General features: G+C 39.2%; 2 protein-coding genes across 9 annotated transcripts in view; one reads left to right on the top strand and one right to left on the bottom strand.

Annotated features, from left to right (window-relative positions):
* Positions 1-473: 473 nt before the first annotated feature.
* p2rx1 (purinergic receptor P2X, ligand-gated ion channel, 1) lies at positions 474-22,048 on the top strand. 7 transcript variants are annotated; one of them, XM_089017816.1, is made up of 14 exons: positions 474-919; positions 6,875-7,019; positions 9,376-9,447; positions 10,932-11,001; positions 11,988-12,075; positions 12,163-12,243; positions 14,871-14,925; positions 15,015-15,160; positions 15,371-15,461; positions 15,603-15,668; positions 15,766-15,861; positions 16,936-17,025; positions 17,118-17,189; positions 19,172-22,048. In XM_089017816.1, the coding sequence occupies exons 1-14, from the start codon at positions 783-785 to the stop codon at positions 19,175-19,177; spliced, it is 1,215 nt and encodes a 404-aa protein (XP_088873942.1). In that variant the 5' UTR covers positions 474-782; the 3' UTR covers positions 19,178-22,048. The 7 variants fall into 7 exon arrangements, 6 of the variants coding, with proteins under 6 accessions (XP_088873942.1, XP_088873945.1, XP_088873939.1 ...); XM_089017813.1 differs by having other exon boundaries at positions 479-919; positions 14,784-14,925; XM_089017814.1 differs by having other exon boundaries at positions 481-919; positions 10,932-10,989; positions 14,784-14,925.
* Positions 22,048-27,629, bottom strand: part of camkk1a (calcium/calmodulin dependent protein kinase kinase 1a) — a 35,465-nt gene continuing 29,883 nt past the window's right edge. For both annotated transcript variants that reach the window (XM_089017811.1, XM_089017812.1), the window contains one exon: positions 22,048-27,226. In XM_089017811.1, coding sequence (XP_088873937.1) covers positions 27,154-27,226 — 73 coding nt within the window. In that variant the 3' untranslated portion in view covers positions 22,048-27,153. The remainder of the gene's footprint in view (positions 27,227-27,629) is intronic.

Here is a 27,629-nt window from a genome sequence, read left to right as displayed (position 1 = left end):
GCAGGGTCGGATATATCGATAGTCCCGGTTATATCGATATTTTTCGGACTCCCGAGAATATCGATATAACGAGACTTTACTGTATATATATATATATATATATATATATATATATATATATATATATATATATATATATATATATATATATATATACATTACATATAATATTACATTCTATACACGCAAATTATAAATTTAAATTACCGTGTGGAAGGTGGGAGCACACTTTGTTGTCTGTCAGAATGCCGCCGGGAAAAATTTTGATGATAAGAAGAAGGCTTAATGTCTGCAAATAGTGACACGAGAGTAAGCAAACAGGCAATGTGTATTTATCTCAACTTTGTGGCATCTATCTTCGCCTCACATGCAGGAAGTGTGTGCCAAGAGGATGATGATAAGGTTTGATTGCTCCTCTGTACTTCTGTTTGTGTATCAGCAACAACTCCCTCATTTCAAAACAACATAAGTCCTTTAAAATATCACAATGTCAATGTTCGAGCCAAGGATAAAAAAAAATATGGAGCAGTAAATGTATGCAAAGATCCAAAGGCTGAAGGGGCAAAAGAGGCAGGGAGGGAGGGGGACAGACAGACAGACAGACAGAGAAAGAGAGAGAGTGAGACAGAGAGAGGGAGGAAGTCAAGACTTCTCTTGAAGCGCATCCGACATTCCTTGAGAGAGGAGGGGTGGCAGAAGACCTTCGTCACTGGTGAAGGGGAAGCAGTCCGGAGGGAGCGCAAGCGTTTGGGTGCTTTTCTCGCTTGGTCAGCCACCTGACAATGAAGAGCCAAATCACCAATGCCCTCTCTGACTTTTTTTTCGAGTATGAGACCCCCCGCCAAGTGCTGGTCAGGAATAGGAGAGTAGGGGTGGTTTGTCGCCTCATTCAACTGGGGGTCTTGGTTTACATCATTGGGTAAGACTTTTACAGAATGTCATGGCTGCCTTTCATGCAGAAGTTTGTATTGTCTAGAAAGTACGAGTTTGTTGGGGTGGCTTCTCGGCGTGACCTCCTGAATTCCGACAGGTTCTTTCTTAATCCCAATCGTTGTCATTACATTTTGCATAAAAAACATTCCTGGATTTGATATGTTTGTGATGCCAAGGAAAAAAGACGGATGAGTCACGTTGTTCGCTCTTCAAGTTGAGACAAACGCGCAAACAGAGTGACGCCCTGATCCACTCGTTGCGTCCGTAGACATGCGCGCGTTGACATGTATGGTGACTTCACGAAATCACTCTTCGAAAGTCTGTTTTCTTTTGGAACCACTTGCCAGGACCAAATGCTAATTTCTTGTTATGTTGTTTCAGTTACTTCTAAGTTACTTCTGTGCGTGTTTATGTGTGTGTGCGTGTATACCTCTAGGCTGCATGTCCCGAGGAACTGTGTCTGATGAACAGGCTGGGAGATATGCTAGCATAGATAACAATCAAGTGCTGCCCAATTCCCTGCCAAACACTGGAGAGGGGGGTTGCCTTCAAAGTTTTGTGTTTGTGCGTGTGCGTCTGTGCGTGAGTGACCTATACAATGACTTACACTTCACCTGAAAACTATGATCTGAGTTCAATTCCATTGGAATTGGATTGGATATGCCTTTATTAGTCTCACAGTGCAGAAATTTACATTTCACAGCAGCAAAGTGATGAAAGGAATGAAAGTAGAAAAACGAAATACATGAGCTGCTGGAAAGGCAGCCACTCTCGCGGCGCCGCCTTGAAGTCAAAAGAACAAAAAAACTAAATAACAAATAATATGACAGCATAGAGACACTATGACAAAACAAAGACACAGAGAGACATTCATTCTTCAGGACTTGCTGTACCCTCTTTGTGATGACATGAAGCAGTTCTAGATTTATTTATATTTTTTATAGAATCTAGGATATTGCATTTTTTTCAAGCATTTCAGGGGTCGCCACAGCGAATCAATGTCCTCCATCTATCCCGTGTGCATCCTCTTCTCTCGCACCAGCTACCTTCATGTCCTCTTTGACCACATCCATAAACTTCCTCTTCGGTCTTCCTCTCGGTCTCCTGCCTGGCAGTTCAAGACTCATCATCCTTCTCCCGATATAGTCACTCTCTCTCCTCTGGACATGTCCAAACCATGTCAGTCTGGCCTCTATGACTTTCTCTCCAAAGCCTCTAATATGACTTGTCCCTCTAATGTACTCATTCGTAGAAAACCTCACCATCTTCAGCTCTGCTACCTCCAGCTCTGCTTCCTGTCTTTTCTTCAGTGGCACTGTCTCCAGTCCAAACATCATGGCTGGTCTCAGCACTGTTTTACAGTGTACTGTTTCACAGGTGCGCCTTATATGTGAAGTAATATTGAGGCACAACAGGTCTTGCAACTACTGTCAGCAGCCACTGACTCCATTTCCCCCTGTAAAATAAGTCGTGCGTAACCCAAGCCTGTACCGTAGCGCCTTATAATCAGAATCATAAAGCCTTTAATATTACCACAATGTGGAAATTTACATGTTGTGTGCCTTATATTTAGAAAATGTTTCTATATTTATATATTATATTTGGAAAAATGTGTCATTCATTGGGGGTGGGCCTTATATTCTGGTGTGCCTTTTATATGGAAAAAGTTTGAAAATACACCATTCATTGGGGGTGCGCCTCATACTCATGTGTGCCGTATACACTGGAAAATACTGTTTTCCACCCCCAACCCCTCTTCTTGTCTTATATGTCATTATTCTAAAAATTACTCATTTGAATATCCATATCCATCCAGTTTCACAACAAATAAACTGGAAGACTCATCATTCATTCACGGGTGTCCCTAGTATGGTTTGGGGGCCAATTGAAGCCCACTGTCCATTGTGCATTTACGCATGCATATGTTTTACAGTATTTCCATATCATTGTTATCGTATTATACGGCTGCCGAAACTGCCAGGCCTTGACTTTGACACCTGTGCAGTACTGTATTAGCTCCAAACTGTCAGACACAAAAATGCAGAAATTTTCAACTAAAGAAAAAAAATATTTCGCTCAGAGTGTGAATTATTGTGCACTTACAGTATTATAAAGTGGGTATACTCACATATTTTTCGGGTTTTGAAAATCCACAAACGAGTTCAACCTTTATGGAAGCCCAAGTGACTGACATTGGTTTTAAATTTTGCATCGTCTTTCAAGCTGGTCCCATGTGTTTTTGTGTCATGGTTTTTAATTATGTAGAATTATGATGTCTTCATCTAACATCAATGAACCACCGATTGCCTTTCAATGTATTCAAGAATTCATTATGATTTCTGTAGCTGCACATTCTTCTTTGCGTTGAGGAAAGCATGAATAGGTGGACTCTTAATCTCATGAAATGTTTTTTTCCTTCTCCAAGGCATGACAATCTAACGGTTTTGTGAGCAAGTGGTGCTTTGCATAAATCTTTCCTAAAATACAATATGAAAAGGAAAAGGGTTTCAGCCAAGAACGTAATATTGGATGAGGCCAGACATAAATGATTGGTCTCAAACATAAATAGAAAAAAAACTAATTAATTTTCCCGTACGTCACATTTAAAGTGGCAAAAATGACAATCCATTGTTTGAGATGTTAGACAGATTGTTTGAAACAATGACGGGTAATCGCGGCGGCACAGCATGGTGAGAGAGAGAAAAAGACCTCATTGCATCAAGAAGCCATGTTTCTGCGGCTATTCTCCTTTCACTTCCACTCTTGGACTTAATTTTTCATGCTTTTACAAGTTCTCATTTTTCTATCCATGCGCTCTAGTTTCCTCACTTCCCAAAACCTTATATAATTTGATTTACCCAAAAGAAGTTGCTTTTGGTTGCATACATTCCATTTCACTTCTTCCATTGATTCAATGAGCCGCTTCCCATGACAAGGGTTGCAGGCGTGCTGAAGTCTGTCCCAGCTCTCTTTGGGTAATAGATGCAGTCCACACTGAATTGCTTTGAGCCAGTTCTAGTGCCACACATATACAGTATTAATAACCATTCATGCTCACAATCACAACTAGGGACATTTTTTTGGAATGAGTGGAGAAAAAAAAAAAAAACAGAAAGCCCATGCTGGTACAGGGGGAACATGCGACACTATTACCCAATTAAAAAACACAACCAGAAACTACAAAATGGTGTATTTTGCCATGATCATTTTTCAAACAGTATAGACATATTTTCATAAAATTCACAAATTATTTATTTTGTAATATCATAACACGTTGGCTTTGGCACTATAGTGCAGGAGTGTCAAATGCATTTTTTTGTCGCGGGCCACTTCGGAGTGTGATGTAAAATCTCAATGTTATTTCTTGCCCATTACAATTCAACATTTTGATACAGAACACAGCAAGGATCATAAAATAATGTGGTGGGCCATATCTGGCCCCCGAGCCTTGACTTTGACACCTGTGCTAGTGCTTTTCATGACAATATATTGCTTAACTGACAATAAAAAAGGTGGGATCTAATGATATCCGACACTAGAAGTGTGTTAAATAATTTTCATTTACAAAGGTAATGTTTGACTGACAATATTAGAGAACAAATATTTTAAAATTGTAAATAGCACAGCCACCATATTCAGCATATGTGCAGTTGCATATATACTTGTATCTATATTTTATGTCTTTTATATTTTATATAAATAGCACAACTAGCTGATACAGCATCTGTGCAGTTGTATATATGCTTATATCTATATATTTTTTTATATTTTATATTGCATCCTGTAATGTGTACAGTTATTTTTTTCTTATACATTATGTTGTGCATACAAAACTTTTTGTTTGGGAACTTTGACGCCCCCCCTTCTTAATTAGTGCTGCTGTAGATTGCACTCTCTGTTGAAGGACGAGTAAATGTTTTCTTATTCTGCTGTATTATTATCTTATTATTTAATAATAGCAGTTGTAGTTTGCTGTCACGGAGCACAGCACATTATACTGAGAAATATAAATGCTTATCAACTACTGGTATACATTTAAATAAAATGTTATGATATTTATGATTCATTTATTTCGACACAACTACAAAATACAACATTTATATTTTAAACATGTATGTAAGTGGTCATCATGTGATGGCTGGTCAATTTTTTTTATTGTGATACTTGAATCTATAACGTAAAAAGCAACTGTAGAGCTCCAATTTTATAATTTTGTGTTGAAGCTTTATAGGCTGATACATATGTCATTTTCTCAACAACAGTGCTTTTCCACATCGGATTGCAAGTAAAGTGTTTAGGCCGAAAGCGGGGTGCACCCTGGAATGGTTGCGAACCACTCATGGGGCACATATAAGAATTATTTACACTCACATTTACGCCTATGGACCATTTTGAGTCTTCATTTAGCCTAACCGAGTGGGGGAGGAAAGCTGATTACCCAAGAAGAGGCAAACTGTCGACTGAGAATGAAAAAAATGCTCTTACAAATAATGACTGCCATTTTGTTGCTTTTCTACAAATGCAGTGTTGTTTCATTCAGAAATGCTTGGCCAATGTTTCAGGAGTTCGATTTCATACGTAACAACAATAGACATGAAATTAAAATCAAACAACTACAGGGCATGATTTTGGTGTGGTGTAAGATTGCCATTTTAAATTTAAGGGCTTTCATTAAAAGATAAGAATTAGTCTTTTTTTTTTACAGATTATTCATTTTTTTTCCCAACGTGAGGTGATGACAAGTATTGGCACACAGATTTTAAATCGGGAGGGTTGACACAATCATTTTCACCCATTGCTATCATTCAAGAGCAATGAAGCTATTTTCGACTTTATCAGAAAACATCCAATCAAGATTCTTTGGAGAGATAAAACCAAAGTCATTTTTTATCAGAATTACAGGAATGGACAAAACATTATTGTGAAGGAATAAAATAGTTACTGATATAAAGTGTTAAATATGGCGGATATGTCATCTCATGTGATGACTAAATGAAGACACAAAAAACGGACCTAAGTGTCTATTCTTATCCTCACATTTGAATTCGAACAAGACTACAAATGTGACTTTGTGAACGCATATGAATCCAAGATTCTTCAATGGCCAGGTCAGAGGCCAGATCTCAAATCCAATCGAGAATGCTTTTGTCATGATCTGGTTAGCGACCAACGGGGGGCGCTGTCGGCCCCGCCTACACCTGCACAGGTGCTGGTCGTCCCGATCAGATTGGCGACCAGCGGGTAGCGACGTCAGCCCTGCCTGCAGCCTCGCAGGTGCTGGTCGTTTAATCATTGAAACTTAAAAGGACACCCGGCACGACCATCCCGTGCCGATTCATTGTTTGTTTGCTGCTTGGTTGCAGCATGCATCGTGTACGTGTTTGTTTAACCTTGGCGGGCTTTTACTTTTGGTCTTCTTTTGCTACTTTGTATTTTTTCCATTCAGATCATTTTGATGTTTTACATTTTGTTCCTGCTGACTTTATTTTAATACAATTTGTCAAACAACCTCCTGCTCCCTCCTGCCTGCTTTTTGGGATCCGAACCCGCCATCACCACCTCGCAAACCGTGACAGCTTTTCACTTTTCACACACAAGTTCAGGGAGTCAGACAAAAACCAAACAACTGAAAGTCAAGCCCCAACAAATGATTTCCACTTCATTTTACAGTGTGGGGTTACTAGCTATTCATGTGACATATGAGCACACAAATAATCCATCTCTCTCTATTGCAACATTTCAAGTAGAAGTCCACAACATTATACTACTCCACTGACACACGCTTGAGGTGTCCTGTTGGCATGGCACGATTGCAATGCTCCATGTTTAAATCAACACTATCCCGTACGTGTCCTTGCCTGTGAACTCAGATGCTTAGCAAGGGCATAGCTGAAGCCTGAGGTGATGAACAAGCCTGACGATTGTCCCTTGTCCCTTACAGGTGGGTGTTCATCTACGAGAAAGGCTACCAGTCCACAGACACGGCCGTCGGCTCTGTCTTTACCAAAATGAAAGGAGTGGGCTACACCAACGTGAACGGAGAGGAGAGAGTATGGGACGTGGCCGACTACGTCTTCCCGCCACAGGTTGCTCACTAGATTGCTCATGGTGATTCATACATGGAACGCTGTGAATAAAGTTCAACCACTGCAGTCAATTCGAATCATGGCGTGACGCTGGACGCACTGTCAATCCCGGTCAACATCTTAAGTCACCATTGTCGTTGACTTCATAAATCAAACTGTCAAGTTTCATAAAAATCAGATTGAGTTACTATGAATGCTCCCCAAAAGCTGCATGGTGACCTCCTGGTGACAAAGCTCAAGGTTTATGACATCCTTGTTAGCTTGACTACATGCCAGAAGTCATCAACGACAAGGAGATACTCAGTTTCAACCTCAAGGCGTCTTTGTACTCTCGATCATGTGTCCCATAAAGCACAGAGCAAACCGTCAATGAAAAGACTGCAGTCGATGTATTTCTCTGTTTATCTAAACCGTTCCTGGGTCCTGTTAACTCTGAGGAAGAAATAACAAAGGCTCTGTGATTGTCTTTTTCGCTCGAACGTGTTGAGTGTGGACCTTTATTTGTAATTATAGGGTCATCTTGTGTAAAATACTCAACTGTCATGGGATTGAACTAAAGTCAACTTTCATTTCTTCAACAATTTGAGTGACTGTGTACTATTTGTAACTTTTACCGAAAAGCTTTTAAAAATAGGCATTTTTAGCACCTACAGTAAATGCAGCGAAGCGAAGATGTGATTTTATTGTGTTCTGCCAAAATGAATTTCAGTAAATTCAACACATAATTCTGTTCAGTGTACAATACACCCAGCGCCTACTGCCCAAAGACAGCCCAAAGATTGTAAAATGGATCAATGCATGGATGGATTTTTTTCAGTGTAGTGATTGCAGCCATGAAGAGTATTTCAATCAATGCTAAATTATCTGAATGTTATGCAAATGATAGGAATCTAAAACATATGTGGAAGAAATGGAACAGTTCACAATCAACAGCATTAGTTATGTGCATAATTACTGTATTTCAATGGGATATCATGGCCATCAGGAAAGCAAGAAAAGGCACTGTTTACACATCTCTATGAAAAACCATAAAAATAAACCTTACAATCACTTAGTTCCTGTAAAACAAGTGGAATAAAATGGATGAAGTGTAAATTATGTGAAGTTACAATAAAGTGTATAAGGTGCACTGAAGTATAAGGCGCACCTCCAATGAATTGTGTATTTTCAAACCTTTTCCATATGGAAGGTGCAACGGACTATAAGGCGCACCTTCAATGTATGAAAAAAAGTTTTCCAAATATAATATATTAATAAATAAAATGATACAATATAAGGCAGACCACATTATAAGGCGCTGCAGTAGCTACAGAAGAAGTTGGGTTACCCACACCTTCTACGGGGGAAAATGGACTCGGTAGGTGCTGACAGTAGTTGCAAGACCTGTTGTAGCTCGATATTAATTCACATATAAGGTGCACCTGCGTATAAGGTGCAGGGTCATCTTTTGAAGACAATTAAGGCTTTTGGGTGCCCCTTGAACACAGGAAAATACAATACTTTTAAAAAAAAAGTGTTTCCTGGAAAGTGGCTTTAAATTAAGAGTGTCAAACTCATGTTTTGCCGTGGGCCACATTGTAGTTAGGGTTTCCTGTCGGGGGCCGTTATGAATTTGGGGAAGCCATTAGAGTGTTTAATCCCCTCCACATATTACATCTGAAGTGCACAACAAATAAATGAATAACTAGTTTTCAAATTTCAAGGTAAAAATAATGACTGTTATTATGGTTTACATACGACAATTTGAAATTTTGGTTCAGACTTTTCAAGCATCATGGAATTTCACAAGTTTGATTTGTTTTCACGGGCCGAATAAAATGATGTGGTAGACAGGATTTGGCCCCCGGTCCTTGACTTTGACACTTGTGCTTTAGAAGGGGTTGTTTATAAAGTGTCTGTGTAAGAGGCTTTGAGTGTTCGTGTGTGTCGATGAGTGATGGGCCATTTTTTCAGGTGTCACTTGACTGAAACAGAGGTGAAGCACTCGATAGCCATCGGCGAAAGTGATCCAGCATGCTCAGTCTTCAACAAATGAAACAATCGAGACCACAGTATGATTTTCTGAATTCTACCCAACGGTCCACCTTGAAGGCTGAACTGTGCTAGTTTGTCCAACTTTATGATAAATTCCTCCCCACAGGTAGTTGGTTCATGTACCAGACATGCCTTTTTAACAAACTCTAAACATTGTCAAAGCGCTCCAAACTGGAATGTTGAATAACAATTTTTCAGGTTTTGTATTGACTGTAAATGATGTTCAAGGGGTTAAAAAGAAAGCTCACAATCAACTGGATCTGAGTATTATATGACTGTTTAACATACTGTGAAATATTTGTCTTCTGATTGTAAACCACAGGGAGATTCTTCATTTGTGGTGATGACTAACTACATTATCACGGAAGGCCAACAGATGGGAAAGTGTCCTGAGGTATGCAAATCTCTTTCCTCCCAAACCCTTCACTTGGACATACAGGACCTCAAGAAAAGAATCTGTTTTGAATTACATACAGTACCTCTCTCATAAGCATAAAAAAACATGACAACAAAAGAGAAACGGGGTCTCAAAACTGTTTTGAATAACTGTCAAGTAGGAAATATTTTCTGCACTGATTTTGGTCGTCAAATGACTAATTGTGGTCACACGTCTGCATTCCAGACACGTTTTTTAACCATCGTTAACAGCGAAAATACCACAGTTGAACATTTCACTGTTAAAAATTGGGATTGGCTATTTCAGCTCAGTGAGCTCGTGTAAACTATGAGTGTGTTTTTGATTTTCCTTGTGTTTTCGAGTGATATTACCACAGACAGGTACCAATGAGGGTATTCATAGTAAATTTCACTTTTGGATTGATTTGAAAACTTATCCTATCTTTGTAAAAAATGGCTTAAATTATTTATATTAAATTGTATTTGTATTATTATTATTATTATTATTATTATTATTATTATAGGAAATCAGTTACTGGAAAGCAACAGGCTCCAAACCGGAAGAAAAAAAGAGTTTGTAAAAGACAGGAAATGCAATGAAAAATACCAAAATTTCAAATGCAATAAAGATGACAATAACTGATTTTTACAGTAATCACATTTGATTTTTATGACTGAAATACAACACGTTTTGATGGGCGCCAATTATTTGTGGTTTCACACTGTTCGCTACATATCTGTCAACTTATAGGTTTTCTTAAATCATTTTTTATCGTTTTTTAAAATCATTTTAAATAATATATGGCATACTACAACTTTTATACGGGAACATTTTTTTAAGAGTGAACCGATCTTACAAAGATCAAATTCACTTCGTCTCAACTGCTGGTTGCCAACGACAATGCTGCTGCCGATTGCTGTTATTATCACAGAAAACCAGCAAGTAATCCTCAGTCATATATTTTTTTATGGCTGCATACGGTCACATAGATAAAAGCATAATGTGCACATGCGCGGTAAACGGTGCATTTCCGCTTGTGTTGGCATTTAAAAAAATCGTTTCAAATAATGTCCGGCATACTACAACTATTATACGGGAATTGTTATCATTTATAAGGGCAACTATTAGCCAAGGTTGTCAGGCATGTCGCAAGGTAGCCCAGTTTTTATCTCCCCTTGAATGGCAACGGTCCATAGCAACCCTCTCGGTAATGAAGGGATGACTTGACAATTGCTGTATTTCTTTGGATTGTGCAAAAAAAGAGCAAAAGTATTTCAGCAAATAGAGGGTGGTTGAAAAAATACTCAATGTTCACTGAATTCAATTACATCGCAAAGTATTTACTAATGAAGGTAGTGTCAATAGCTACCGACCATAAAAATGACCAAAGAAACTTGCCACAGAACTTGCCATTTTCTTACTTCTTTTCTTAACTTCTACAGGAAAAAAAAAAACTAACCCAAGTTCATTATTTCCGACAGCTCCCAGGCAAGCACAACTGTAGCACCGACGCCGACTGCGAAGGAGGGAGTTACAAACGTACGGGACACGGTAAATTCTGACGGCCTGACAGTGTGTGACCGCATTAGTCCTCACTGAACAACCGTCTGAACAAACCAATAGATCACACCTAGCTATTCTTCTCCTATTTGATTAGGCTTCAGACTTATCGCCTTCCTCAAACTTCTCCAAAGCCTTTTTTAGACATGATGATGCTGATTGGACAGATGAATTAAAGAGCTCACCTGCCCTCTGTTTGCCAAATGGGCTTTGGCAAATGAGAACTGCTATAAGATATGAAAGACTCATCATTGGCAACCATTTGATGTGTCTTTGTAATTCTTGCCACTGGCCATAGTGCATGCTTGTCTCTTCTTGCTTCTCATTCAAGCACGAGTCTCACGCCGCTTTAAGCAAGTCATGCATAAGTCCATCTATGACCATAGACTCAATGTTAGTTCTCTGTATAAGCTGACATTGAGCCACTAAAAACAAACATTAGAGCCAACTTTTATCGGCCCAAATTTTCATGTCACTCAGCTCAATGATTCTTCGGTATATTTTGTCTCCTCCATCTTTCAATATTTCACGATTTATGTCTTCTGGATGACCCCACACATCAAACAGAAGAGTTAAGGCATTGCCTGATGTGCGTAGCAATCAAGCTAACATCAAGGCGCCACTCGGAGCGTCGCCATCTCATGAAAACGAGTAAACTAGGGGGGTATCGGGGAGAAGGCTGATGGCGAGTGACCAAATGCCTTCTAGGAAACCGCCTGTGAAATCATGTATGGTACGGATAGACGGCCGCACAGAAAAAGAAACAGAGAGAGAGAAGGAGAGAGAGAGAGAGATAGTAAATTCAACATCCGCTTTGCTTCACATCTTGCTTGCTGCAGTTGATGGTAATTAAAGATAAGTTGATCACAAGTGGAAGCAGAAAATGTTTGGAGTGGCATGCGTTCCCCTCGCCAAGAGCTTGGCTAGTGGTGAAGCGATTCTGGATTTTTTTTAATGTTTTTTTTTTATCTTTGAAGGACATATGACTGGCGTGTGTGATAATGCAACAAAGACTTGCGAGGTTCTGGCATGGTGCCCGATTGAGAATGACCATAATATACCAGAGTAAGTTATTGCCTGACACTGAATTGTTACTATTCTTCAGTCTGTTTCAAAGGAAATACAGTTTGTCCAATTTTCTTATTTTTCTAGCCCTCCGCTCTTGATGTCAGCAGAGAACTACACACTGTTCATCAAGAACTCTGTAACATTCCCTGCATTTGGTGTCACGAGGTATGTATGAACCAACATTTCGATGCAATGAACCTCTAAAGGAGGGGTGTCAAACTCATTTTTGCCATTTTTGCCATTCACAATTGAAAAAAAATGTCCATGTTGAGCTTTTATCAAAGATGATGAACTGCCCATTAGTGTAAATGAGGGGTGTCAAACTCACTTTTCACTGTGGGCCACTTAGTAGTTACGGTTTCCTCTTGAGGGCCATTATGAATTTGGGGAAGCCATTAGTAGGTTTAATCCCCCTGACATATTACATATAGAACGCACAACAAATTAATGAATAACGAGTTTTCAAATCTGAAGTAAAAAATAATGACAGTTGTTGTGGCCTACATGGGACTATTTGACATGCTTGATTTGCTTTCGCGGGCCGAATAAAATGATGTGGCGGGTCAGATTTGGCCCCCGAGCCATGACTTTGACAACTCTGCTCTAAAGCATTTTGCAGAAAAATGCACCAGCTAAATATTAAAGAGAAATAATACGATAGAATTATTACGGTTTTAAGAATCAACAAAAAATGTTATTAAAAAGAATATTTTTTCAAAATAGTGCATCATTACATAGTAATAGTTAGCAATCGTATTCAATATTCACATTAACTCATTATTTCACATTATAGAATAGTTGTTGGCAAGTTTTTTTTTTGGGAGGGATAACGTTTTTATCTTTCCCAAACAAATTCGGGGATGGCCTCCACATCATGCTTTTCCCTTCCCAAATACATTCAGGAATGGCAACGAATGAGTTATTATATCATATTTTCCATTGTATAAGGCACACCGGAGTATAAGGCAAACCCCCAATGAATGTTGTATTTTCAAACTTTTTCCATATAGGCGCACCGGACTATGAAGTACACATTCAGTGTATGAAAAAAGGTTTCCACATATCATATATATTTATATAAAAGTTTTCCAACACACCACATTATAAGGCGCTACAGCACAAGCCGGGTTACGCACTACTTCCTCTACAGGGGGAAATTGAGTCTTGGCTGCTGACAGTAGTTGCGAGACCTGTTGTGGTACAGTATTACTTCACATATAAGGCACCTCTGCGTATAAGGCACAGTCATCTTTTGAAGAAAATGTCTTTTGGGTGCGCCTTATACGCCGGAAAATACGGTACTCATAGTTTTTGGGTTTCAAGGGAGTTGCTGATGTGCATGAAAAGGTTGAGAGGCAGTAGTAGTTTTCTGTGAAAACAGTCAGTTAGCCAAGTACTGATTTAAAGGGTAAATATTATGCAAATGAAGTCCACCGGATTTAAAAAAAAATGTCCTTAGATTTGCTTTAGCTATCAAAATTGCAGATTAATTAGCCACACACACTTAAAAGCTTGAGCAGGTTGTGAATGCGGTGGTGGAGCAAATTTGAGTACACACACCGAGAGCAACTTTTTCCAGATTCAGCAACATCAAAATACCCCAAAGCTATTTAAACATTCTTTGCAGCAAAATGGGGATTGATCAGTGTCATCAGAGTGAATAATATGAGTGAACATTCAAAAGTGTGACTTACTAAGTACTGCGGCCCTATATTATTTCACATATAAAGTGCCCATGCGTATAAGGCGCAGGGTCATCTTTTGAATAAAACTAAGGCTTTTGGGTGCGCCTTTTACACCGGAAAATATGGTACCTAAAATATGTAAAAACAAGTCAAATTACATCCATGTTATAATTATATCAGAAGAGATTTGTCCAAAAGACACATCACTAATTCTGCCACCGGCTTTGTTATGATTGATTCTGTTACAGTAAGTACAGTAAAGTCTCGTTATATCGATATTCTCGGGAGTCCGAAAAATATCGATATAACCGGGACTATCAATATATCCGACCCTGCGCGCATGTAATTTTCTCCGTGCATGCATAGAAATAGTATCGTAATAAGCGGGACTATCGATATAACCGATATCGATATAACGAGACTTTACTGTAATATGTCAATATTGGTTTTTCGTTTTGCGGTGTCGTTGCACTGCACCCTACTGGGAGGTCTTTACAATACATCTTTCAGAAAACAATGCAATGCTTAGTTTCGTTTGGCACTTACTGTCACATTTTGGTTTTCATGTTCTTGTAGTACCCACGTGCAGGAAGGCTGGGATGGTGGGGACTGCGGAGCAGGAGGAATCTTCAAAAATATTCACTCCTAGACAATATAAAATAAAAGGAAAAGTAAACAAGGATTAAAGAGGAATTGACCCAAGAATATGAGAGGCTAATTAACAAATCAAACTGTCTGGAAACTTTGACTGACCATGGATGAAACAGAAGCAGAATCAATTAACTGACAAAGACCAAAAGAAAGGAGAGAATTAAATACAAACAAACTGATGAGATGAGAGGTACCTGGACAAGCCAAGACTGGCTTGAACGGGAAAACAAAGACACCTGAGATAAGCTCCAACTGAGCCATGACCTTAGTGGGAACAAGCAGGATAGAACATGGATGAATGGACTCTTAATATAATGTACAATGCAGAAAAATACATCACAAAAATACTACATGTTGTTATCTTTGTAGGAGTAACCTTGTCGAGGGCATTGATGCAACATATATCAACAAATGTGTCCACAATGCAAGAGATTCTCCACTGTGTCCCATATTCAGACTTGGAGACATCGTCAAGGAGTCTGGCTTTAATTTTGAAACCATAGCCAAAGTGGTAAGTTTGACCTGATGTGATGTGAATGGGGAGAGATATTTTTTTTGTTCACTTCTGATTATAACACTTATATGTATGCTATTTTAAAGGGAGGAGCAATTGGCATCGTGGTTGACTGGACATGCAACTTTGATGTGGATGTAAAATACTGCAAACCCACATACAACTTCCATGGACTGTATGGAAACCCTGCAGAGACAGACAAGGCCAGAGCATCAGTTGGCTACAACTTTAGGCGTGTACACATTTTCTTTTTGCTGAACACTTAGTAACCATTTAAGGAGTTTGTGCTTTTGGCTCGACTTTAAGTGCCTCCTAATTTTGATTCTCAATATGATATTTATGAACAGTGTAATAGAATGGAGAAAAGTATGCAGCATTTTCAATGTGTGATGTGGTAAAGGAGAGCATGGATATAATGTTTACATTTCCATCACTCTTTCAGGTATGCAAAACATTATATGGAGGACAGAGTACAAAAAAGAACCCTCCTCAAAGTGTTTGGCATAAGGATAGATATCATTGTGCAATCATTGGTAAGTGAAATCCAAACATACTTGGTGAAGTATCAAAACTGACCAATCCATTTGGTGCAGTCTGGAATACTTTGTTTTATGCTGCGCATGTGTGCGTTAATATTGTACAAAATCTGAAACATTCTTACTATGTATTGACAGGCCAGAAAATTTGATATCATTCCAACATTAACAGCAATAGGCTCCGGAGTGGGAATTTTTGGAGTGGTATGTTGGTACTGACTCTTTTATGATTTATTCGTTTCACAAAGAAAAAACTTTACATTTAAAACGATCTCATACTGTTTTATTACCTTTTTTTCAGGCAACTGTTGTCTGTGACCTGGTGCTGCTGTATCTGCTTCCCAAAAAAGAATTTTACAAGAACATGAAATTCAAATACACAGACACACAAGGACAGGTAAACCGCGAGCGAGTAAATCAAAATTGTAAATCAATGTCTGGGTGACGAAATTGTTACTTTGGCCGCAAGATGGCGGCAGAGATTAGAGAAGAGAGCAGTTGATTTTCAGAGAGGATTGACATACCGATGTGATATTCATTTGAATGAGTATCTATTACATCTACCTCACAATTGAAACAGCAGCCCTCTCCAGTTATTTAATGAATGCTCTCCTATATGAACGTTTGTATAATATATTATGCTAAAAAGAAGGAAACATTTCCATTGGACCGTGGATTTTATCGCTTGGTCTTCAGTAGTGCTCTCTCTGAATCGATCCAGACTGAAAGAAATGTGCTGTGATTTAGTACAAGTCCACTGGAGGGTACCAATAGCCAGGAAATAACTGACCAACCTTTCTTAATGATGTCCACTTTTTCTTGAAAAGTCAGTCTTGAAAATGGCTTTTACTGCACATCTCCAACCAAATCAATTTCTTCTCTTTCAGCCATTGTGGGTTGACAAAATTGGTATTAAATCAACAAGATATATTGGTTAGTGCAGCTCACTACTGATACAGTGTGCTAGCTCTGGCCAGTATGCTCTTGTCACGAGCGGCTTGTGATCAGAGCAAACTATGATTGGCTAGTGACTAGCCAATCATAGTGTGCGAAAATTCTGACGTTGACAAGCGCCTTCAAGAAGGCGTTGGTCAATGTCAGCCCTTTTGGATTGCCAACTCGAAATCTGATTGGTTAGACTTTTTGAGCGACAGTTTGATTGACACATTTGTACAGGTAGCAAATGTTGGCTGAAATGTGATTGGTTAAATGCATAAATATGAAAACACACATCTGGAAACAGCGCAACGGGAAAAGTAATGAAAGGAAGCGGAAAGACAATTTTGAAATTATATAACAGGAATTCATGGACAAAATATAATTAACATCAGTCTGTGATTCAGATATTTTCAGGCCAGCAGAGAAAGCTTTACAGTGCTCGACGGTCCGCCACTGTCCTTACATATACTGTGTATCACCTGAACAGCTTGCTCTCCATCACTGAACCAGGCAGGACATTTTGTATTCACAGCATGACAGTGAGTCGCTTGGTTTAGACACGACCAGCGTCTATTACGCCAGTGAAGGGAAAACAAGACCAAGCCACACTGCTCGGTCAAATGTGAGTCTAGAGTCGCTGTCTCAATTCACTGTAATTCACGTGCCATATTTACATGAGTTTACGCACACTCACCTGAGTGGCCTTCTTAACAGGGGAATTCATGTGCTTCTGTGATGCAGGACCCCGATTCAGAAGCAGGCAGCACAGACACAGAGGAATCCAAAGTAAGGAATTGCTTCCTCCCTCCATTTTCTGTGGTGTATTTGCCCTCCACACATGTGCATCACATAGACCATCTATATTAATGTCTATCATCAACTAAAAAGTGTAAAAGAAATTTTCCTTTCAACTGCTCTAATGTGCAACATGTGTAATGAAAATCATATTATGTCACAGCAAGACAGAATATATGTGTGGGAATGAGAGGGATCCAAGTGCAAGAGTGATGCTACAGGGAGAAGAGATAAAGAAGGTGGAGGATTTTAAGTACTTGGGGTCAACTGTCCAGAGCAATGGAGAGTGTGGAAAATAGGCGAAGAAGTGTGTCCAGGCACGCTGGAAAGGCTGGAGACAAATGTCAGGTGTGATGTGTGAAAGAAGGGTTTCAGCTAGGATGAAAGGAAAGGTGTATAAAACGGTGCTGAGACCAGCCATGATGTTTGGACTGGAGACAGTGCCACTAAAGAAAAGACAGGAAGCAGAGCTGGAGGTAGCAGAGCTGAAGCTGTTGAGGTTTTCTTTGGGAGTGACCAGCTTGGATAGGACCAGGAATGAGTACATTAGAGGGACAACTCATATTAGAGGCTTTGGAGAGAAAGTCAGAGAGGCCAGACTGAGATGGTTTGGACATGTCCAGAGGAGAGAGAGTGACTATATCGGGAGAAGGATGCTGAGCCTTGAACTGCCAGGCAGGAGACCGAGAGGAAGACCGAAGAGGAGGTTTATGGATGTGGTCAAAGAGGACACGAAGGTAGCTGGTGTGAGAGAAGAGGATGCACAAAAACCGGGATAGATGGAGGACATTGATTCGCTGTGGCGACCCCTAAAGGAAAAGCCGACAGGAAAAGAAGCACTAATGAAAATCATATTATATAGTCATATTTTCGAATGCATTCTTGGCTGACATCGCTAACAGTGTGCGTGCTACTAGCAAGAGTCTCTTGCCGTTAGTTAGAAACGTTTGGTGTGACCTTGAAAATGTCGGGTAGTTTAAAACAACTATGCAAACTGCCACGTAGATAGAAAATGTAAGAAGTTAAATGGTTGCCCGAGTGGAATGGGGAGCAATGCAACAGATCTGAAGAGATTTTTCTTCCATGGCCATATTTAACTCATTCATTGCCAGACGTGCAAAAATGTCTCCACTCCACTGCCAGGGTTTTTGTCATTGTCACTCGAATTCCAAGACCCACAGAATATTGAGTTTTAGGACTACATAAACATTACACCTTAGACTATTTTCTTTCATCAGAAAAAAAGAGTTCATATAATATTAAGCAGATTCTTTACTTACAGACAGTGTAGGTGTTCAATTAGCTGACTGCTTAATATTAGATATCAAGTAGACAGGATGAACTTAGTACAACGAAAAAGAGTTCATTCCTAAATTATATGGGCCTGGAGTTATCTGAGCTTGAAATGAGGGTGACTGTCCAAAATGCAATGCAGTACACACATATTGGTTTATATAGCACTTTGACAACAGCTGAAGCTGGAACAAAGCGCTAACATGAAATAAAAGGAAATGCTGCCCCATTGTGGAGGGGGAAAACGTTACCAGAGGCCATGGCCAGCTCTTTATCCGCACCCCAACAAGTAAAAAACTAAAACCAGAACAAATTCGGGAATGGCGCTGTGCGTCATATTTTAAAATCCCGAATTAATTCGGTAAATGGCAGTGAATGAGTTAAGGGAATTACTCTTACAGGAATTCTTAGTGAATGTGTTGAGTCTTAAAATCCGAAGATTGTCACATTCCAAAATTAGGTATTGTAAAAAAAAAAAAAAAACAATATTTTTTCCAGTTGTTATCAATAGTTAATTTACTTAATTTAATTATTTGAGTCTGGGGGGGCGTCTCTGTTTAAAATATTAGCAAAGTAATGTGGATACCATATTTTAATTCTATAGCCAGGTATATTTTATTGTTAAAAACATTTATTGCAATACCGTTATTTCTAGTACTGTAACTATCTTTCTCTTGCAGAAGTGACAACAGGGAAGAATTTCACAGAAGCTGCATTGCATTATGTGAGAGAGTGGAACCTTCAAAAAAGTCAACCCCCTTTCTCAAAGGACACAAAAGGACAATGTCTTTGACCTGACTGAGCATCACCGACCCACATAAATGAACAATAAAGATACAACATCTTATTGGGGTTGCAAAACAAAGTGACTCCCAGTAAATTGCAGTTGAGATGCAGTTCCTCACAGCATATGACACGCACCAAAAACATTTGCAAATGTGTGAGCTGCGGCCATCTTCTGAGGTTGCTCTCATCAAACTCGGTGGGGTCGCATCGGAAGTACATTTCCTTTGTACAAAGAACTCATGATTCAATTCATGAATGTCATAATGGTGAACACATTTGCGAACTGACTACAAGCAAAATAATAGGAAAACGAATATTTGTTGTTGTTGTTTTTATCTTTAGGCTTTCTGAAATGCCTTTCAGTTTGGGACACCTGAAAAATCTAATGAAATCCAACACAAACAAATTCTGCTTTAAAAAAACAGTCTCGAATGATGCATTCAGAAAAGCATTATCATGTTTCTCACGACTGAAATGAACGTACTCAACTTACTTTCATTATCAAAAAGATAATGAAAGTAAATTCCTGTAGTCAAAGTCTACATTCCCACTGAAAAAAAACAACACTAACCCTCATATTTAGCACATTTTGCTCAAAATTATTGTCTTTGCAAACTCCCTTTTTTCATTTGCATTGGAATTTGATCGAGGAGGTGTAATAAATCGAGTGTTTCGATGGGTGGAGGGAACCATCCCACATCAATTGTGTTGTGTGTCGTGCAATCAATTACTGTACCTGTAGGTGTCATTGTCAAAGCTAGAATTACACTGTGTGTGAATATCTGACAGTTGCACCAATTTCATCTTCGTGTTTACCGCTTGAGCCTAATGGAATTCAATAAAACATATTGTTTGGAAAAAAGAAAAAAAAACACCTTTGGATTCTGTCCCATTTTTATTGACTCTTAAATCAAAGTGTACAAAATGCATGCAAAAATAGCTTTGTTTACATATATGTCTATCAAGTAGATATTTACAATGTGACTGTATGAGCATGGAACGTTATTGCTTCGCTTTTAGCAATATGTACAGAGCTTAACTCATTCAATGCCAGATAATGTGCAAAGATATGTCCACTCCGGTGCCAGTGTTTTTGTCATTTTCACTCAAATTGCAGGACACACAAAATATTGAGTTTTCAGATTACATCAACGTTCATTGCAGTGGAAGAAACCTTAGACTGTCTTCTTTCATCAGAAAAAAAGAGTTAATTCCTAAGTTATATCAGTCTGGAGTTATCTGAGCTTCAAATGGGGGCAGCTGTACAAAAGGCAAATGCTGCCCGCTCGTGGGAGGAAAAAAAACATTGCCAGAGGTCTGACCAGCACTTTATAGACACCCTCATGCAAGAAAAACCGAAACCTGAAAAAAATTGGGAATGCCGCTCCACATCATGCTTTTCAATTCCCGAATACATTTGGGAATGGCAGTGAATGAGTTAACAAATCTATTACACCAACCCCATCATTTAGAGGCCCTTAGGGGAAAAAAATATAAATATTTTCATCTCTGAATTTGCAAATCATGAGTTCAATTCAAATCTTACGCTTATTTTTATTTCTCAATTGAGATATGACATAAGTGGCTTTGCTGAACCAGCGCAATTGTTTTCGCGGTTGATTCATGTGTCGTCCTTGATTACTTTCGGACTTCTCAAAAAGACGAGCCGGCCGGATCTAATTTAGTCGTCAAAAGGAGATTTCATTTTCCATTCAGACATTTCCTGCTTGGCTTGAATGGGATCACGCCTGAACTGAAGCTTTTCAAATCTACCCAAGTTTTACCCATTAGTCAGCCAACCATGTACACCACAGGTGTCAAAGTCAAGGGCCACATCATTTTATTTGGCCCACAAAAGCAAATCAAGCATGTTAAGTGCCATGATGCTTACTAAAGTCCGAACCAAAATTTCAAATTATTGTATGTAAACCACAATAACAGCCATTATACTTGAAAACTATGTATTCATTCATTTGTTTTGCGTTCTGTATGTAATATGTGGAGCAGATTTGACACCCTTGATCTACACCAATGGGCACTTTATCATCTTCGATAAAATGTTATCGAAGCTATATTTTATTTAAGCTAACCGGCACATTTTTTTCATTGCGAATGGAAACTGCATTATTCAAGTCCACACTGAAGGATCTAAATTGAGCAACCCAGGACCTCTCGGCTGTGAGGCTTACATGCTAGCTAACCACACAGACATGCTAGCTAGCCACTTGTACACTGTGCCACTCATGATTACATTTTAAAATATTTTTATTCTTCTTCAAAACGGTAAAAACATCCATGTGAAAACACTTCATAACACTGTCGAACAAACAAGCTAAGCACACAGTACACGCAAGAAATGTACCAAACAACGCAACAGACCGTTAACATGGAACAGGACAGTAAAATACACAGCAGCGAGCTTACATTCCACCATTTTCCTTCACCTGAAATCGATTCCAGTGAAACAATTACAGCATCCATTTTAATCTTATCTAAAAGCCCAGTTTTCACGACACCGGGGCATATTTGATATTTCCCATGTATAGAATATATTAACTATATGCATCATAAAATGCAGCTCTGCATAAATCGCGAGCAACATGCATAACATTAGCATTGCTGCAAGTATTACAATTTTCATTGAGGGTGCACAGAAAAGCAAACATGCAAATTATTTACTTTTATAGTTTGGAGCTGCAAAATACCGCAAGGATAGATCATTACACATTGACTTTTTTTTTTTTTTTTTTTGGGGGGGGGGGGAGGGGTAGGGTAGGGTAGGGGGGTGTCTTCTATTTTACTGTATAATGACTTAAAGGACAACCGACGTCTCCGGACAAGTTGTGTCCATAATTTGTAAAATGGCTTCAAATGACTTCTACTGAGCGTATTTTACAAAGATTCCACCGCATATAGCTATATTTTACGTTTTAAGACTCGCACTGAATATTCAGGAAGTCTTGTTTTTGAGTTGGTGAAGAGTCCGTACGTGACGTCACGAAAGGACCGCCCCCTGACACATTGTAGCGGTCCTTCCATCACGTCAATGTATTTTGCTGTACATGTTTGGTCTGAGAACCGTGTTGCACCCAAAAGCCGCCAGAAGAGGGCATCCAAGCTCCATATAAGGAATTTATCAGCCTGTGGAAGCGGAGGTGGCCACCGGAGGGCGCCATTTTGTGTCTCTTTTTTTTGGGTGAGAGATTTTTCCCCAATGTTGCCTCAAAATGGCACATATAATTCTTTAATTGATTGCAAACATGTATGCTTTCCTCTTCAGAACTATTAGAATCATATTCATGACTGGATGTTTAACAAGAAAACATATTCTCCGAATCTGAGGCCGTTGTTTGGATTCTCCAGCAATGCAAGACGTCTTGGCGTGACGTCACGAACTGGGGGCGGGACTTTATGAAAATGCCCAATTCGCAGCTCAATTTTTTGCAGATTTTTGACACTTTAAGTCATTTTTATTGTTTTTTTTGCATTTGACTAAAAATATCATACTGCGTGTTTTGGGTATTTTAGATGCTAAAAACCGTTTTTCTGATGTCAGTTAAAAAACAAAAAAGTGACGTCGGTTGTCCTTTAAGAGGTTAACAAACATGCCTCACTGAAGATTTCAAAGATATTATGCACATTGGGTACGTGAAAGAAAGCACTTTTGTAACTTATTTTATTTGCTGCTTTTCTCATTGAACACTTTTGAATATTAGCACACAACTGTAAAAAGCACCCAGGAGTAATGCATCTTTTTTTTGTTTTTTTTTTAAAGGGGACGCACATCATGACTATTAGTCTTGTACGTGTCTTGCGGATGTTGCAGGTCTTTTATGTAAAAGTGACATATTTACAGTAAATGTAAAGTGCAAGCAGTGAGTTTCCTTTATAGGTTGATGACCAAATCACAGTACACAAGAGCCTGAGTGTTTGGGGGGAAAAAGTTAGCGGCACAGACTTGTACATAGAAGAAAGAAAGAAAAAACAATTCACATAGAATGTTTTGTACTTAAAAAAGCCCTTCATTGACATTTCCCTCAACATACAGCAAGAAAAAAAAACAATACAACACAGCACTTTTGCTGTTTGATGCAGACTCATTATTGATCATTGCACATAAAGATATAAATACGAAACAGCTCCTTTGTCAACTTTGTCATGTTTCACCGAAGGACCCTGAGGAGGAGACCAACCGAGGGCGAGCAAAAGTGCAGCGCTCTCCCTTTCTAATCAGCCACACTCATGAGAGCAAAGAGGTGGATGCAGAGTGCTGTTCCTGCCAGACAAGGCCTAATCATAACGTTGAAATGCACCTTGTCAGTGTGGCTAAACGGATTTCTATTTCGCAAGCAGTGGCCAATGAAAACCCGGTCACTAATTTCAGTTGAATGCCAAGTAAGAAAAAAATAAATACAATAAAAAAACAACTATCAATATCAGAATCCAATATGGAAATATCCCTGAATGCCAGCAGGACATTGCCATTTTAATGTGTTTCAAATGGTATAATTCAACTAAACTTAAAGGACAAGCGAAGCCTCCGGACAAGTTGTGTCCATAATCTGTAAAATCACTTCAAATGACTTCTACTGAGCGTATTTTACAAAGATTCCACCGCATATAGCTATATTTTACGTTTTTAAGACTCGCGCTGAATATTCTGGAAGTCTTGTTTTCGAGTTGATGACGATGCCCGACGTGACGTCACATCTGGAACATCCCTGACCGAGAAAGCGACACACAATGCATTTTGGGTACTTTGTTTGGTCTGAAAACTTCGTGTTGATGGCGAAATTAGAAGGAAAAAACATAACGCGATAGTGAATCATTATGTGTTGCAAGATTACTATTTGATACTAGTTGACACAAATTCCCAGCAGACAAATCAGCCCATTTCCAACGGAGGTTGGGCGCCATCTTGTGCATTTTCTGGGCACTACATTGGAGTCCAGATGCCTCAAAATGAGACGGAAGGACTTCTTTAATCGATTGCAAACATTTATGCTTTCCTCTTCAGAATTATTTGAATCATAATCATAATCATAACTGGATGAGTAACAAGAAAGCATCTTCTCCGAATCTGAAGCCATTGTTTTGATTCTTGAGCAAGGCAGGACATCCTGGCGTGACGTCACGAACAAGGGGGCGGGACCTTCTAAAACTGAAACTTTCTGAGGTCATTTTGAAGTAGTTTTGGGACACTAAGTCATTTTTATTGGTGTTTCGCATTTGACAAAAAATATCAGCCTGTGTGTTTTGGGTATTTTAGATGTTTTAGAACGTTTTTCTGATTCAGTTAAGAAACAAAAAAAAGTGTTGGTTGTCTTTTAAGTGATTTTTGTCTTTCGACACCGCTGAAATTGATTGAAAAAAAAATAATAATAATAATTGAGGACTAACTGCCATTTTGTGGAGAGTAAGTTAATTTACAGGGGCTAAAACATTTAAGTGACGATACCATCATTATGCTGCAAAAACAAATAAATGCTTTTTGGCTACATTCTTTAAAATTAAGCACAGTTAAACGGAATAATAAAAGACCAGAAAGGAAACAGGAGAAAAATAAAGTTGATTCGTTATCATCACAATCTATATTAGAAGTCCAAGATGGCGCCCGAGTAGGCGTCATCTCACGAGCCGTGCTTTTTTTTTGGGGTTGTTTTTGAGTTTTCTTTTGTCACTGAGTTCTTGTGTGTCGTGTGGAACCGATACAGATTGTTTTTTTGCATTTTGGGCCACGACATTCATCAAGGAGGAGACTCTGGTTGCGCCTATTCGGCAGCACGAATATGCCAGCACTGTTTTTTATTTGGGAAGAATGTCAGTGCCATTTCACTGTCCTCGCTGGACAGCTATGGGGTGATTGTGCTTTTTTTGCACCTGTAATTGGCAGCATTTTCACAGCCCCGCTTTGTCCAGTGGAAACTGTTGGTGCTGTTGGACAGTGCGGCTGGATGGATGTATGGCTTGAGGAGCCCGCGATAAGAAGAAAGGAGCGTCAGCGCAGAGCACCGATGAGTATGTGGAACTGTCACGGCTTGGAATTGAAGCGGATTTATGTGGGACAGGAGATGTGAGACAATCTCGTTTCGTCGATGGATGCTACAGCTTTGTGTTTGCTTTCAACATTTAGCTTTTAACAGACATGACCATTGTACCAGGATGTCCCTGATCCACTGGTGAAAAGGAGACTTTGATTATCTTCTCTTTCATCTAGAATTGCTTCTTACAACAAAGAGGGTGCAGAACGTGTTTAAGATTAAATGACTGTTCTTTTGTGTTGTGTCACATTATGTGTTATTTAGGGTTTTTTTTTATTTGTTGTTTTGACTTCAAAATGGCGCCACGAGAGTGGCTGCCTTTCCAGCAGCTCATGTATTTTGTTTTCTATTTCTTCATTTCCTTTCCTCTTACTTTCATCACTTTGCTGCTGTGAAATGTAAATTTCTCCACTGCGTGGCTAATAAAGGTTAATCCAATACAATCAAAAGACACCTTCATGAATGCAAATAGAATACATCTAAGTCACATTTCAGTGTTTGCAAAAACGAAACCGAGGTCAATTTGTATCAAAATGATTGCAAGAGAAGAAAAAAATGGAGCGAGAGAATCATGATCCAAAGCATTCCACATCATGTGTTACATGAAGCTCCTCAACCAACTTAAACATAGTTTCTTGGCACCAAGATATCAGCAAAGCACTGCAGAGCTCCTCAACTGACTTCAACATTGTTCCTTTGCACAAGGATGCCACAAAATAGTGCCACAGGAATGCTTGTGTTGCACAGAAGTGAGAGGTGGTGGTGATGGCTGGGGGTGGACAAGTTAACTCTGTTCTAACATTGAACCAAATGCTATAATGTTGATAAAACTTTAGCTACATCACTGATTATGACCCCAAAATGACTTAACTCCAGACATTAGGAAAACAAATTCAAGTCATGCTGTGGACTTACTAAAGACAGAAAGACTCACTGGTAAAACATCTCTCGGATGACATTTGATGATGATCTATCGGCTCTCGACCACAAGCACTCAACTCAGTGACTGCAAATTATTTTCATTCAATCATTAAAATGCAAATTGTGGGACTCGGCCTCAATTGTGTATAATTCCAAAATGGCAAATGGAATATTTTTTTCTGCAATACTCCACCTCAATCACAACTTGATTGTTTCATTTCAAATCAGTGATGGGGGTGTATGATGGCAAAATAGCCCGAATAACCAAATCCGGAGATGGCTGAAGCCATATTTATCAGACTCTTGTCATAAAATGTCCTTTCCGCCTGTTTAAGAGCAAAAACTGTTTAACTTAAGAGCTGCTTTGTTTGCGATCACTGTCAAATGTTTTGTTTTTACTTTCTGAAGAAATTTGCAAATGTGCACAGGCTTCAAAGGTAGCGAAGGCAACATAGGAATGAGTAAACAATATGGGATGAGGATTGTGGGAATGACCCAGATAAGACCTTTAGACATCTATGTACAAGAATTAGACAAGCAATAATTGGTCAGAAACAAAAACGTCTGCAGTTACTAAGGGAATACACACACCACATGGTCTTCAACTAGGAAGCCAAAGTCCAGTCTTTGACTTCCTCAAAACAGGCCGGCATAAAAAGAACCAATGATGAAAAGCAGATTAAAAAATGGGGGGGGGGCAGTGGGGAGTAATGTCACTCCGAGGTCAACTGGAAGTTCAAACACAAGCACGTCGGAGTGTAAAAAAACAAAGAAAAAAAACCACTCAGCTTCCATGCCTGTTTGCTGCGTAGCAATAATAATAATATCAACCATTATGGCAAGCACATAATGGTTGAAGCAAAGAAAAGTGGAAGAGACGTTTAAGAAGCCTAAAGACAATCAATGTCAAAAACTCAAGACGAGGGCTCATCTTCATGTAAATCCTCGAGCTCTCCTTCCCTGGGTCCATCACCAGTGCTGCTCTTTCTGTAATTAAAAAAAAAACATTCAAGAAGGAAGAATGACTGTCAATAAACGCACTCCAAAGGAAACCAGTGAAATACATCCATTACGGATGAGCATTGAAGGACAAGGACTACTTTTGGCGCCATTAAATGACAGCGGCGGCGGCAGCGGCAGGAAAATGACAAAGAAAGTCAAAGGTGGGGAAGGAGCGGCTGAATTGCCTCAAGGATGAAGCAAGCGGAGGCCGAAGCGGTGGATGTTGGACACACTGCAGTCACCTGCCACAACATTAGGTACACCTGCACAATCGACCTCATTTTCCGGTGTATAAGGGCGACCCAAAAACCTTGATTTTCTTCAAAAGATGACCCTGCGCCTGATACGCCGGTGTGCCTTATATGTGAAGTAATATTGAGCCACAACA

This window comes from Hippocampus bargibanti, linkage group LG16, assembly GCF_051943395.1.
Source record: "Hippocampus bargibanti isolate YZ-2025 linkage group LG16, ASM5194339v1, whole genome shotgun sequence".
Taxonomy (NCBI): Eukaryota; Metazoa; Chordata; class Actinopteri; order Syngnathiformes; family Syngnathidae; genus Hippocampus; species Hippocampus bargibanti.
The sequence above is the reverse complement of the archived record's forward strand: the minus strand, read 5'-3'. Positions and strand labels throughout refer to the sequence as shown.